The sequence below is a fragment of the Leptidea sinapis genome, chromosome 33 (genome assembly GCF_905404315.1).
Source record: "Leptidea sinapis chromosome 33, ilLepSina1.1, whole genome shotgun sequence".
Taxonomy (NCBI): domain Eukaryota; kingdom Metazoa; phylum Arthropoda; class Insecta; order Lepidoptera; family Pieridae; genus Leptidea; species Leptidea sinapis.
The window spans coordinates 942,421-956,449 of record NC_066297.1 but is presented as its reverse complement, the minus strand read 5'-3'; the positions used below and the strand labels follow the sequence as shown (position 1 = coordinate 956,449).

Sequence of the window (14,029 nt, the reverse complement as noted above, 5' to 3'; positions counted from 1 at the left end):
AATAAAACACCATTTAAATTAAAATAATTATTTAATAATATATTTTTCTAAATATTTAAATATCACAGATAAACACTATAATTGGTTCTTGTTAACGTATTAGCTAAATTAATTATGCTATACTCTGTTTGGGTTTTTTGAATTTTTCCTCGATCTCTTGTAAGCTTTTGCCCTTAGTTTCAGGCAAAATGAAATATAGTACACAAGTGCCAATTAGTGCTACCAAGCCGTATGTTAGGAACGTAGTTACTTCACCCAAATTGGACATCATGCCAGGGGCGGTCTTAACAACTACAAAGAAAGCTACAAAAGTAGTAGCTGAACTTATACCAGAACCTAAACCTCGAACTTTGGTTGGAAATAGTTCGCCACACATCATCCAAGGCAATGGCACTAAGCCTATAGAAATAGCGCATATATACGTCATCAGACATGTCAATGGCAGCCATGTCATATTGGTCTGGGTGCCTTCTGTCCAATACAAGTACATTGACAAGCCAACCATTGACACTGCTGTGAAAATTCCGCTTATCATACACAAAGGCCTACGACCGTATTTCTTGCAGATAACACAAGCTACAACGGACATCACAGTCCTCAATGAGTCTATTACAATCATAGCTAAATAATGATCTAAACCTTTCCCTACAGCCTTTTCAATTATTTCTATAGAATAAAAGGCAATTGCGTTAACACCAGAAAATTGACAAGTAACAAAGAATATAATCATTATCATTAAAGGTTTCAATAGTTCAGGGCTCTTTAAATTTGCAAGTTGTTGCCCTAAAGTCATCACTGGTTTGTTTTCTTCAGCTTTCTTACTGTCCAGAATTCCTTTCAGTTCTGCTTTGGCCTCGTCACTATAGCCTCTAAGCCAACCAAAAGCCTTAATACCATCTTCAGTTTGGCCTTTTGATATCAGCCAAGTAGGGCTTTCTGGTATTATTGTTAGTAGCATAATTGATATAACTGGGAACACGCAACAAATCATTGCGGTCCATTGCCAGTGAACAAAAGTGCCAATAACATGTGCCACAAGAATACCAACAGCTATGGCTAAAGATATCCCTGCAAGGAAAATGCCTCTGTATTTTGGATCTGTTGTTTCACTGATGAATACTGGTCCTAATGGGCCAAGTAATCCAACGCAGAGGCCTGTAAAAAATCTTCCGAGGAGCATAAGAGCTAGATTATTGGCGCAGGCAATGAGTAGCCATCCCAAAAGGAATGGTGCACATATCATGTAGTGGGAGTTTCTTCTGCCAAATTTCTCCATGAGCCAACCGGCGATGAGGCATCCAGGTGCCATTGGAAGTGCTGCCATTGCCGCTGGAACAATAAAAATACGAATTTAATTAGTATTAAGAATAATAGAACGGACATGACTCTGATGGTTTCTGGCAATAATATCAGATTTCGCCCTCCATTATAACATTAACAATACTAGAAAACATATTGGCAATTTTTTAAATTATAACCAAGAACCCTAATTTATTTAAATACATTATAATATAGCTTTTAGGTTTAAGTATTAACAAATATATAAATATTCCTATAGCATTGGTGTGTAATGTTTTTTCTTAATTACCTTGATAAGCAAGTCCACAAAAGTTTTCGTAACAGTTTTCTAAATAGAAATTTTGACCAGTCATTCTAAAAGGTTTTAGTGGAAAGTATGAGTCATTATCAGCGCATTTAATTTTTCAGTTAGTAAATTCCGACGAAACAAGGTCCATTATAATTTATTAACGCATCGTGCCCTCTATCGCATCAAGTATTCCCAAGAGATGTTTGATCTGATTCCTGCCGCGAATTTGACCTTTGCAGGACACACTACAAACTAGGATAATATCCCTACCATAATATGGATGTCTGGCTTTCGCGCGTACACTTTTCTAAGAGTTCGGCAACGCTCCTGTGATTCAACTGGAATTGCAGAATAATATTGGCGGCGGCGGTGAATATTTAATATTGTAAACCTTCTACCCGATGTTTCTATTACTTTCGATATCCAAATAGACTTGTTTACAAAAAAGCACGCAGGACTACTTTGTTTACTGAAAATTTTCATGCCATATGTATTCAAATATGTAATAAACTTCCCGATGCTATTAAAATGTTAAATATCGGTCCTTTTAAAACTCAATTATATGAATGGCTAATTAGTTACAATTTTTATGCCGTGTCCGACTTTTTAAATTTGTGATTTACTATTTTTATAATCTTGTGTTTAACTTTGACTACATAATATGTATATGACATGTATATTTTGTGTAGATGCTAATATAATGTAACAATGAAATATTATGTGCTGTAATATTAGAATTTTATTATTATATAATGACATGGAGGTAATGTAATTTGCATGCCCTTTTTGGCTAATGTGTTGATTCGATTGACGTTCCATAAAATCAAGTTAAAATACTATGTTCTTTATTGAAAGATTTGTAAAAGAGAGTATTTTATTGCACGGGAACCTTGGAATACGTTTTCATGGAATCGTATGGTACTACTATGAACTCTGTCAAATTTTTAGTTCTGTACATGTTGCAGCTTATGAGATACAGCCTGCTGAGAGACAGATGAACGGACAACAAAGCAGAGTGTTAGTAATAGGGCTCCCATTTGTTACCGTTTGGGTATGCAATAAAGAGATGTGGTTTCTGGGCGTGCGCTGCGGAAGTAAGTCAAGGAAAATCGTTGTCGTTTGAGATAAACTCTTATCAACTGTTCTCTTTGGTGCGAACGATGAACTTTGTAACATAAAACATTTGCAAGAAAATTATGGCGTTTTGGCATTGAAAAGACAACTTTTAGAAGAGTTTAGTTAAGGCGTCATCTTCCAAGAAGGCAAAGAGGCTGTAGCTAGTGAAATAACTGGGCTAATAACTCTTAGCCTTAATTCCAATTCCAATGACACTTTAAACTGAGTTTAAGCTTTTTGATTTCGCCTCAGTTTGCGGTCTTCAAGGTCACCGATCTTATGAAATTAATAAGCAAATCTAAGGTTATTAAAACTCAGTTTTACTTATGCTAGTTCAAATGCCAGTCTTGATCTAGATTAAAGACAACACAAAAGTGATTTCTACAATACATTTTGATGTATCAAACATGTATAGTATGTGTCAAATAGCTGTCAAAACTGTCACTGATATGTAAATTTGTTTATAAGTCAACTTTAATGTTATAATATCTAAAGTGAAAGTGAGCAACTTGAATTGTCGGGGACCCAGTGCTCTGTGAACCGCTGGATGAATTGGCATAGCGTAGAGACGTCGCTTCATTGTGTGTCTTCTACCGCATTTATCACGGGGAGTGTTCCGAAGAGCTGTTTCACCTGTTTCCTGCCGCCGAATTCTACCTTCTCACGACACGTCACAAATTAGGATATCATCCCTACCATCTGGATGTGTGGTGGTCCTCCACAGTGCTGTTTAAAGGAGCTTTCTTCCACGTACTATAGAGCTGTGGAATGAGCTTCCGTGTGCGGTGTTTCCGGGACGATACGACATGGGTACCTTCAAAAAAAGCGCGTACACCTTCTTTAAGGGCCGGCGCCGCTCCTGTGATTCCTCTGGTGTTGCAAGAGGATGTGGGCGGCGGTCATCACATAACACCAGTTGACCAGTACGCTCGTTTGTCCTTCTTTTCCATAAAAAAAGTGACAGCTCTTAAACGCGCCCAAATATGTTAATGTACAAAATTCGGCGGTCAGTATTTAAACGCGCTTTAGTTATTACTGCGTTTAGCTTGTGTTAGTGAAATGCGAATTGAATCTGTGACCTTGCTTACAAACATAAACTTAATTCTTTCTAATCGTGTTCTTCTGTAACGGTGAAATTAGTCCTTAACACCTCATATTCACAAGTTGGAATTGGAGTTGTCATAATATTATGTATTGTACAAGAAAATAGTATATTACGCATCTAGGGAAAAGTAGGTCATTCTAACCCGCGGAATATTGACACAATTGCTGGTGGCAATGTCGTACTTATCTCACGTGACGATTTTTTTCGTACTTGGATGAAAAGCTCGCTTTTAGTGAGGGACTAAAGTCGTCTTGCCGTGAGAAAATCGGCCACTTTCTCCCTCGTACCAGGCACTACTAGACAGCTTTGCATGGAGGTAGGGAAAAAAAATTCTTTTATTTCATAAAATATTATGGTAGTGTCTGTTACTACATTAATTTAAAAGAATTAAATAATATAAAGCTATATGATCTCCTTTGGCATTGATACAAACTATTACATGTTGAGGCCAGTTATTAATATTTTTTTTTTATGGAATAGGAGGACAAACGAGCGTACGGGTCACCTGTTGTTAAATGATCACCGCCGCCCACACTCTCTTGCAACACCAGAGGAATCACAGGAGCGTTGCCGGCCTTTAAGGAAGGTGTACGCGCTAATAATTTAAACACTCATTTTTTAGATAGGAAAATCCTTCAATCCCAATCTTACGAGTATGCATTGTTTTAGGTATTCCAAATTATAATGGCATTTACACTAAGGGTGACCAAAATCATTTTTTTTTCAAATAATTTTGGGCTTAGGTCCTGCCGAACTATACCTTTATGGTAATATTTTAATCTTTGCCCAATCATACGATGTTTCTAAAATTCTTCTCCGGCTGATAGCTTCTATGACTCGTATGTTCTTAGAAAATCTGTAAGGACTTCATGTCCTCCTCTACATACTGCCACCTTTTGGAGTGGAGCACACGACATTCACTCAGAATTTGAAAAGGTGTTTCGTCCTTATCCCGACATAGCCTACAATTGGGATGATCATTCAAATTCAAATATTTTTAATCATAACAGGATAATTATTATATCACTTTTTGAAAGTCAAAAACTACCACCCATTCCAAAATTCAGCGGGCCTCTTTTTTTACAAAAATATGGTCGCAATGTAAAATTTGTTTTTTATTAATAAATATAAAAAAAAATAAAAAAAAAAATGTAAAATCGTACAATAAAATTTATTATTTAAGCCTTATTATATTATTTAGCCTGTTGACGGTCGCTCCATTCCCAATCTGTGGTATCATTAAGAAAGTCATTTATGTTATAGTAAGCTTTACCACACAAACGTTTTTTAACAATTCTTTTGATTTTCGTAATACATTTGTTTTGAGCAGTTTGTGGGATCTTGTTGTAAAAGCGTATGCAACGCCCCACAAAGACTTAGTAACTCGACTTAGCCGAAGCATTATAAGCTTATGTTTGTTCCTGGTGTTAACATTATGGTTATGACAGTTTCTAGCAAATTCACCCATGTGCATATACATAACATTATCCAGAATATATTGAGAGGCAACAGTCAACATGTTTATTTTCTTTAAATATTGCTCTCAATGATTCTTTAGAACCTAGGATAAAAAAAGCGTAAATATCCTTCTTTTGCAGCACAAAGATGGTATTGATATCGGCAGCATTGCCCCATAGCAATATACCATAGGACATAATACTATGAAAATAACTAAATAAACTAGTCGCGTCGTATCAACGTCAGTTAATTGTCTAATCTTTTTAACAGTGCATGCTGCAGAATTAAACCTATTAGCCAATCCTTGAATAATCCTTCATTCTATCCTATATTGCTTATTGGTTAAGCCTGCGATAGTAAGTAATCCTTATTGAGAAAAAGTACCTAATAAGCATGTTATTTATCAAAGTCTTTCATTTATTTTGAGTGTTCTTGTCTCTTAGTCCCATCCCAGTACATTGGGTTCAGGCGCAGTTATATAGTTTATTTTTCCTCATGCAGCTTGATACTCCACAGATTTTTTCAAGTTCTATAGGGACCTTACCAAAGATCATAACTCAGCGAATTAACGTAAGTACTGGACGGCTTAAGGGATCAAATTTCTGCTCATAAAGTCAAAAACGTTCGTTTCTTACCACATGTACATGTTACATACGATATTTTTAAATACAGTGAAAGGAACATTCTACAGTCTGCTTGTGGAAGAAAATCACAGTAGACAACCGCGCTGTGGAAGAACGCCACAAATCAAGATGGCCTGATATTGATCAGGCCAGAAAGTTTAAGGAAGCATTCCCCGTGATAACGTCACAAGTTGTTAGTGTTGTTCTATACGAAACTGCGTCAGTAATTTATTATTAAATGATTCAATTGCGTACAACTCGCAATCAATTCAAGGTCTCCAATACGAGTTTTATCTGTTATTGAAACAAATAGATCGCAGCGTATACGTCATAGTTAGTACACTAGCTCAGTTGGCTTCCATCATCATCATCATGTCAAAAATAATGCTCAGATTGGGTCATGGGTAAGAATTATTATTGCCCTTGGCCACATTCATTTGCGATCTACCAATATATTCGTTTTACCCAAATAATAACGATGGAAATGAGTTGGTATGTATACTTAATATAATTAAATATAAAACACACCTGTTTCTAAGTTTGTGAAATTTATCTTAAGGGTACACATTCAAAATGAATTAAAAAGGTATTGGCGTTGTGAAACCATGTGGGTAATTCCCCAAAAGTAAGGTAAAAGAGATAGGAAAACATTTTTGCGTAAGATTTTTGGGACAGAAAATAAGTATAAAATTAAACAATAACTTCAAATAAGGCAAAAAGCTAAAATAAACGTTACGGAAATTACTTTGGTATTACTCTCCATAAACACTACACCAGAAAAAAGAGAATAATATTATACAATTTTTATTTGCAGATATGCCCTTAAATTCCGTTATTCGTACCTAAATTGTAGTGTGAACTAAGCTGACACCGAGACAGGTCGAACAAAATAACAGGTACAACTAAAAGTGATAAGCTGTGTCTATTTTTTGTTCCTAACAAATACCTCCGTAACCGTAAGCATGAAATATTTGCGGTTCCGCAAAGGGGCATAGTAGCACATGCACATCCACCTATACCCCGCATCCTCACAGCGTTCAAAGCTCTTCTGGAGGCAGACATTGAGTTTGGACTTGTTCGCGGATGAATGGACGCGAATACTATCAGAATGCTGTACTTTGAGCGAGATGAATGAATCTGTTGCCTTTAAAATAAATGTACTTGGTGTTACACCGAGTACTTTGATGCGATGCGATTAGGTCGTTGATCACTGATGAATTATTAATGCGTGCGACTGTGTTCGGTGCTCGGTGAAAATTTTGTTATTAACCGGTGCGAGAGTCAATTGGCATTAGATTAGCCAATCAAAAACCAATGCGTCACTTGTCTTTAGGTATCCCTCTTTTTCTACAGGAACTGTCTGCACTATAGTTTGCCATAACAAAAATATACAATAAAGAGAATAGGCAATTGTAGCACAACCAACCATTTTTATTAAAGTAAATAAATGAAACAAAATCTTTAATTTAGGAATATCTTACCAATCCACGACGCTGTGCTTTCATCTGATGGTATACTGCTTCCAGTATCTCTCAGCTGCGGCAGTAGGATTGCTGAGTAGCCCGAAGTTAGACCGGAAGTAAAAGTCAGCAGAATGGTTGCAAATGATGCAAGACACTGAAATATTTAAATATTTAGGTAAATAGATGCACGCACCTTGTAAGCCCAGTGCGGGTGTGTCACTTTCACACACACCCTTTCAAGTTCTTCGCAGTGTTAAGGTTAATATTGATGGAATGGACTGGAATGGGCCACTTTAATTGGAATATTATTAGATGGTTATTATGTTCATTCTGGGATGAGACAGTTTAAGGCAAAAAATGGCAAAAAGGCATTTATATTCTCAAAAATGATTTCTTTAGAATTCTTTTTGATGTCATTTCTAATATACTATATACTACTGCCGCTTCGGAAACAAATAGCGCTCTGAGAGAGAAGAAGCGGGGCAAGAAAGTCTCCTAGCATTCTTTTTTTGTTTTCTCTTCGTTCTCTGTTTAATTGGACAATTAATATAAGGTATTTTTTTTTTATTTTCAGATGGGCACTTTAATTGGAATTTGAATTGGTTATATTATAATTCTGGGATGGAACTATTAATTGGAATATTAATAGATATTTACTATGGTGATTCTGGGTTGTGGACAGTTTTATTTGAAAACTAATAGGTAGCTATAAGTTTGACTCTGAATAGGGATAAATTATATACCTTAGGTTTATTAAAATATTTCATCAATGGCACAACTTATTTCTTAATAAGTACGTACCCATTTCGTCAAATGAGCACCCGTCCGTTACGTACATACTAATGTAGCAATAACTCATGCAAAATGTCATAGTTAAATTGCAAGTCATGATTGCTTAATAACTCTGGATGTGTTGTTCATATGAAGTTAAATTTGTTGAATTTTGATTGATCGCCATTAAGTATCCTAAGAATATGGCAATTTTATTTTGATTTTTGATATTCGTATGATTACTATTCTTACGGCCGTTCCCAATATTCAGTCTATCTCTTTCTTGAGATTAAAATCGTTATTATCCTTGACTTTTCTGTCCCAATATACTTATCGACGGTAACTCACCTTATCCGTGCACGCTGTCTGTCAATGGAACGACGTATAGCTTACCAGCGAAAAAAAGTTTATATGGAAATTGCAATTCACGCGTCCCAATATAAGGCGATATGAATGATTTATCGGGTATATTGGGACAGTTTCAGATTATTGACTGCTAATTACTGACACTAAAAGGTAGTAATTTATCTCTATCTAGATAGTATATTGGGAACGGCTGTTATTGTCTTGTATCAAAAAACAAATGAATGGAGCTAAACCTGCCAGTATACCTGCGTTGAAAACGGAATTTATATATACATACATATATATATATTTTTTTTTTTTAAAGTTTTCATTTATGTAGTTTTGGCATGTAAATAAATAAATTCATTAATTAACCGAATAATTAATCAAGAATTCTACTTAACTGCACCAAGCATTATCTATGTAACAAAGACATATAGTTAACGTAAATCATTGTATTGAATAAGAGATAGCTTTTAGAAAATAAATAAAACTGGAGGTGTCCAACATATCATTGATATGCAGAAGAAACAGTGTAGGAGATAGTACACAACCTTGGGGCATTCCAGCGTTCACGGGCTTCAGGTTCGAGCAATAACAATCGACATCGACCTGTATGCTACGCCCAGTGAAGAAGCTGGAGGTCTACTTGCTTAAACTCTCGGGAAGCCCAAAAGATCGAAGTTTTGACAAAAGCGCCTTGTCCCATACACGATCAAAGGCCTTCGCTATATCCAGGCTTACTGCCAGGATTCCGGGACCGTTATGCCCCACGAGCTATGTTACCCAGCTATGACGTACCCATGCCATTTAAGACTTGCCACAAGATAGATGCCATCAATGGATTATCAGAAAACTATAAAAATTTATACTATTGATGACACACGTTTGGATTAACACCTAAGAACAATAGCTTTTTACTACGCAACCCGGCATTTTAGTTTCAATTATTAGCAAAGTTTAACAGATCATGTGGCCCGTCAATGTCACACATTGTTCGAGACTAGCTCGAATACTTGGGCGTAGTATTAGTTGCCGCACTTTGCGACTACGCCTGCGGTATCTAGTTGAAGCGCAGTGGAGACCAATCCTTAATCTAAGGGCAAACGAATCATTATTTCGTAATGTATTAAGAGATTTCGCAAATTCAATTGTAAACATGTTGCAGTCGTCTTGTTCAATCAGCTAGCCCGCCCGTTCATAAAAAGCTGGATTTCAATTAAATACTCAATAGGCTGATCCGTGTCTAAAATAACATTATATTATATACATACAATTTATAATAGTGAAATTACTATGTATAGTTATTTTACTTATGGTTAAATAAATTTCTTTTAGTTATCAACTTGCTGTCAATAGCCGTTTCCTCCATGGTCTCATGCAAAGCCTAGTGTGAGGATCAGTATAAAATATAATCGTTTAGTTGTAATAAGTTGGCTTTCTCAAATCTCGACAATTTTATTATGTCAAAAGTTCTGAGTTAACAAACATAAAATAATACCAACGAATTGAGAACCTCCTCCTTTTTTGAAGTCTGAAAACATAACACTATCTAACTTCTTATGATAATCATTTGAAAAATTACTTTGCTCTATTTGTAACCCTTTTCTTCGATCGAAATTTCGAGACCCCTTTTTCCAATACTAGCCAAGGCATAAATGGTTTTAATGGCTAACAACATTATACTTCAAAAATTAATTAGAAATATCTGCCCCGGCGGGTCTATAGTCCAATAACTGCGTATGCGACCGTCCTACGGGGTGACAGAAAGTGGCGGGGACGCGATACTAAAGATATCTTTATAGTAGCAGATGGTGTTGCGGGGAAGAGCAACGCGTGAGATTGCCTTAACCCGCTACCCGCTGACTTCTTAGCCCCGTCCGCGCTACCGTTTGTACACGTTCCCGCACGAAATTGTCGGACAATAGAAGCTGTATAAATTCCAAAGCAGATAAGTCTAATATTGATAAGACCTTAACTTGTATTTTCCAACTCATTGTTATGCATAATAGCATTAATCGCGTGACCTTTCATAATTGCATAATTGAAGAGTCCTATTGCGTCCTACATTAATGTTAGACACAACAACATCATTCTAAGTTAGATTACAGCATTAATGAAGATAAACAATACAGGAAACTAATAAAGCAGTGTATAGTTTCATTGCCGATAAAGTAATATCAATCGCTGATATAAGACAATTATCAAATAATAAAGTTACATTTGAATTTGGAATCTGCCATTTTTAATTATTTGATTGTTCATTGAGCTTTCTCATTTTGGCGCCAATACAGTGTACAATATTTTGGTATATTAAAATAGAGTGGGGTGATAAAGAGAACCGAATCGTTGTGATTGCATTACACAACGTAGGTGTGGAGCCAAATACAATTTTTAAAACTCTCCATACGCTTGGTATTAGTAAAATGTTTATGTACCGGGCTAATTATAGGTGGTCAATTTGAATGTGCAATTGCAATTGACGAAACATATTAGATTATCAACAATATTATGTTAACTTCTTAAGTACAATGTTTCTTGCATATAAATTAATTTCAGTTCATAAAGGAGAACGGGACTTTTGGGCCTGATGGTTAACAAGTTGAAATATACTTTTAAAAAAAAACGGGTATATTTTTCTGATGTAAAATACAAAAAACTAGCTCATTTTGCAATCTACAAGCCGAAAAAACATTAAAATAAAGAAAATCGATAAAAATGTAATTGAATGAATATTTAATCGATTAAAATTTAGATCCAGTTGTTTAATTTCAATAATATTAGTTAGGTGCATAGTTTGTGTTCGAATGACCATAATATTAAGAATAAAATATATTATTTTCTCAGTATAAAACAGAACTGAGCAATTATTTTACTATCAATAATCGATTTATATAAAAAGTCGATACTAGTGAAATCCTTGTTCCTCAACGCTAACTTCACTTTGACAATGACAGTCTGACAGATCATATTTTCGTTTCTTCGTCATTGTCACTTCGTTTCTTGTTGTATTCGTTGAGTTACCGACTTGTTAACTACCTACCCAATTGAATTCCAAGAAAAGTTGTCTCTAGCAGTCTGTTAACTGTTTTACAGTTCATGTGTGAGCTAATGAGTATATATTAGTCTTATCTGAGCAAATAAAACTATCTTTTTATTTATGTATACTATATTATATCTAATTACCAATTGTCTTATATAATAATGCAAAAAATGTCGTTGCAGATAGGTATACGGAGGTAGTTATTTTTTATCTAAAATAAACAAGGTTGCTACCCATCTAATATAAGTATGTGATAAATCCTCAGCAGCTAGGCATTTAATAAACCTACTATAGATGAGCTGTCAACTCATAGTTTAAGACATAACCTCATTTTTATATCTTTGATTACTCAGCTCCTAGATTGACAAATCTTGCTAAATTTTCAATTATGGATTATTTAAATGTTATCTTTTAAATGGTGCTACTTTCATCTTATTATCACCTGGGCCCAGGAATGTTTGGAAGCGTTTCAATCTCCTTTAATTTCAAAATGAATAAATTTCATGTCATTTCAAAGCATTAAGGGAAAGAATTCGAAGAAATCCTGTCCGAAAGCAAAAGATTTTATCTCGGGAGATGAAGATAGCACCTAGTCGAACCATGTCGCGTATTTTAATAGATGACTTCGGACTTGCAGCCCATAAGAGACGTACTTGTCATTTCTTAACAAATAATTTAAAAAATAATAGGTTGGTAAAATCGAAATAACTACTGAAGCGGTACGCAAGTCACAGATTAATTAGCTTACGAATGAGATTTTTTTACAATTGAGCGACATTTTAACAAACAAAATGACCGCATTTATGCTCAAAGCTCTAAGGAAGCTTCCCGATAAGTCGACAGACTGCAACGTGGGCACTATCCGACTTCACTGATGGTTTGGTGGGGTATTGGCTATGAAGGAGTGACTGAGCCATACTTTTGTGAAAAAAGTATCAAAACATCGGCCAAGATACCGTTCTTGAGAAGTTAGTGAAGCCATGTTCAATAACCAAGAATGGTCCTTCCAGCAAGACTTGGCGCCGGGTCATCAAACTCGGTCTAAACAGTCTTGATTGGATACGAACTTTTCGGACTTCATCAGAGCTGCAGACTGGCCGTCTTCTAGTCCCAATCTTCATTAGCTGGATGATGATTTATGGTCAATTTTAGAGAGTACGGCTTGCTCTAAACGCCACGATAATTTGGAGTCCCTAAAACAATCCGTACGACTGGCAGTGAAGATATTTACCATGGAAAGAGTGCGTGCTTCTATTGATAACTGGCCTAAACTTTTAAATGAATTTTAGCCAATGGAGACCACTTCAAATAAGCTTTTTATATTTTAAATTGTTTTATATTTATGTATTAAACTAACGCACTGTAATAGTAATAAATGTAAAGTTTGGAAACCGAATCTGTGAGACTCTGATTGACTTTATAGAGAACTTTATATTTGTCTTTGCTCTATCTTAAATCAATAATTTAGTGCTTTTGCTGAAATAAATACATTATCAAAGTTTCTCTTCATAAAGACGCAACAGTTTTTTACTCCTATCATTATCGGCGAGTCATCTGACTTTTTTATGGAATAGAGAAAGATAACTCAAAACACCATAATTATTAACTAATGTGTGACCTTTTTAATGTCATGAAAATGAGCCGCTTACAAAATATAGTACATATACATACAGCTAAAGAGAATTTTATTTCATACAATATGCGATAATGCAGCTCTTTCCCTGACCTATTAAATTATAATAATAAAAGTAAATAAGTATAATAGTATTTTATTAATATTAAAGTTAAAGGTTTATTAAATTAAATTTTTAGTTATTTGATACTTTTCAGTTCTTGAAGTCAGTTTTTTTTATTTTTTACTATTGTGTCAGTTAATAATTATAATATCTAATCAGCCTGAATGAAAACTCCTAAAAAACCGTACACAAAAAAAAATTATACCATCGAGGTAAACAAAAATTTTCATAAAATGAAAACAACTGGGCCAAACTATTTAAAAATTTAAAAATTATTTGCAATAGAAAATTATTTTAATATTTTTTTCTTTGTTTCAGTATGGCTAGACCATCTGTCGATTCAGTATTGAATGAATGAGAAGTCAGAAGACTGACTTATTAAGTGTATCTTCACATATAAAAAATTTTAATTAGTTAAAGCAAGTTAAACCAAGGGTTTTTCAAATGGCTCGTACAGAGCATTGATTAGAATAACAAAGCCAAGAAGGAATCTGGGCTAATGATTGTTGCAATTACTTGTTATCACAAACTGAAGTAATGAAAGGACTTAATGAACCAAACTTTAGACTTAGTGCAATACTTCCTAAGCATAGACAATGTTTATTTTTAACCGACATCAAAAAAGAGGAGCCTATCAATTCGATCGGTACTTTTTTTATGTATATGCACCGATTACTCTGAGATTTATGATCCGAATAATTTTTCTTTAGTTCGATGCAGAATAGATGCCATTTGGTCCCATAAAAATTTTAAATAGTTTGGCCCAGTAGTTTTCATTTAA

At 34.9% G+C, this 14,029-nt stretch overlaps 1 protein-coding gene across 2 annotated transcripts in view; it reads right to left on the bottom strand.

Moving 5' to 3' along the window:
• Positions 1–12: 12 nt before the first annotated feature.
• Positions 13–14,029, bottom strand: part of LOC126974668 (facilitated trehalose transporter Tret1-2 homolog) — a 55,037-nt gene continuing 41,020 nt past the window's right edge. For both annotated transcript variants that reach the window (XM_050822218.1, XM_050822217.1), the window contains exons 3-4: positions 7,372–7,507; positions 13–1,329 (exon numbers count right to left, since the gene is read on the bottom strand). In XM_050822218.1, coding sequence (XP_050678175.1) covers positions 113–1,329; positions 7,372–7,507 — 1,353 coding nt within the window. In that variant the 3' untranslated portion in view covers positions 13–112. The remainder of the gene's footprint in view (positions 1,330–7,371; positions 7,508–14,029) is intronic.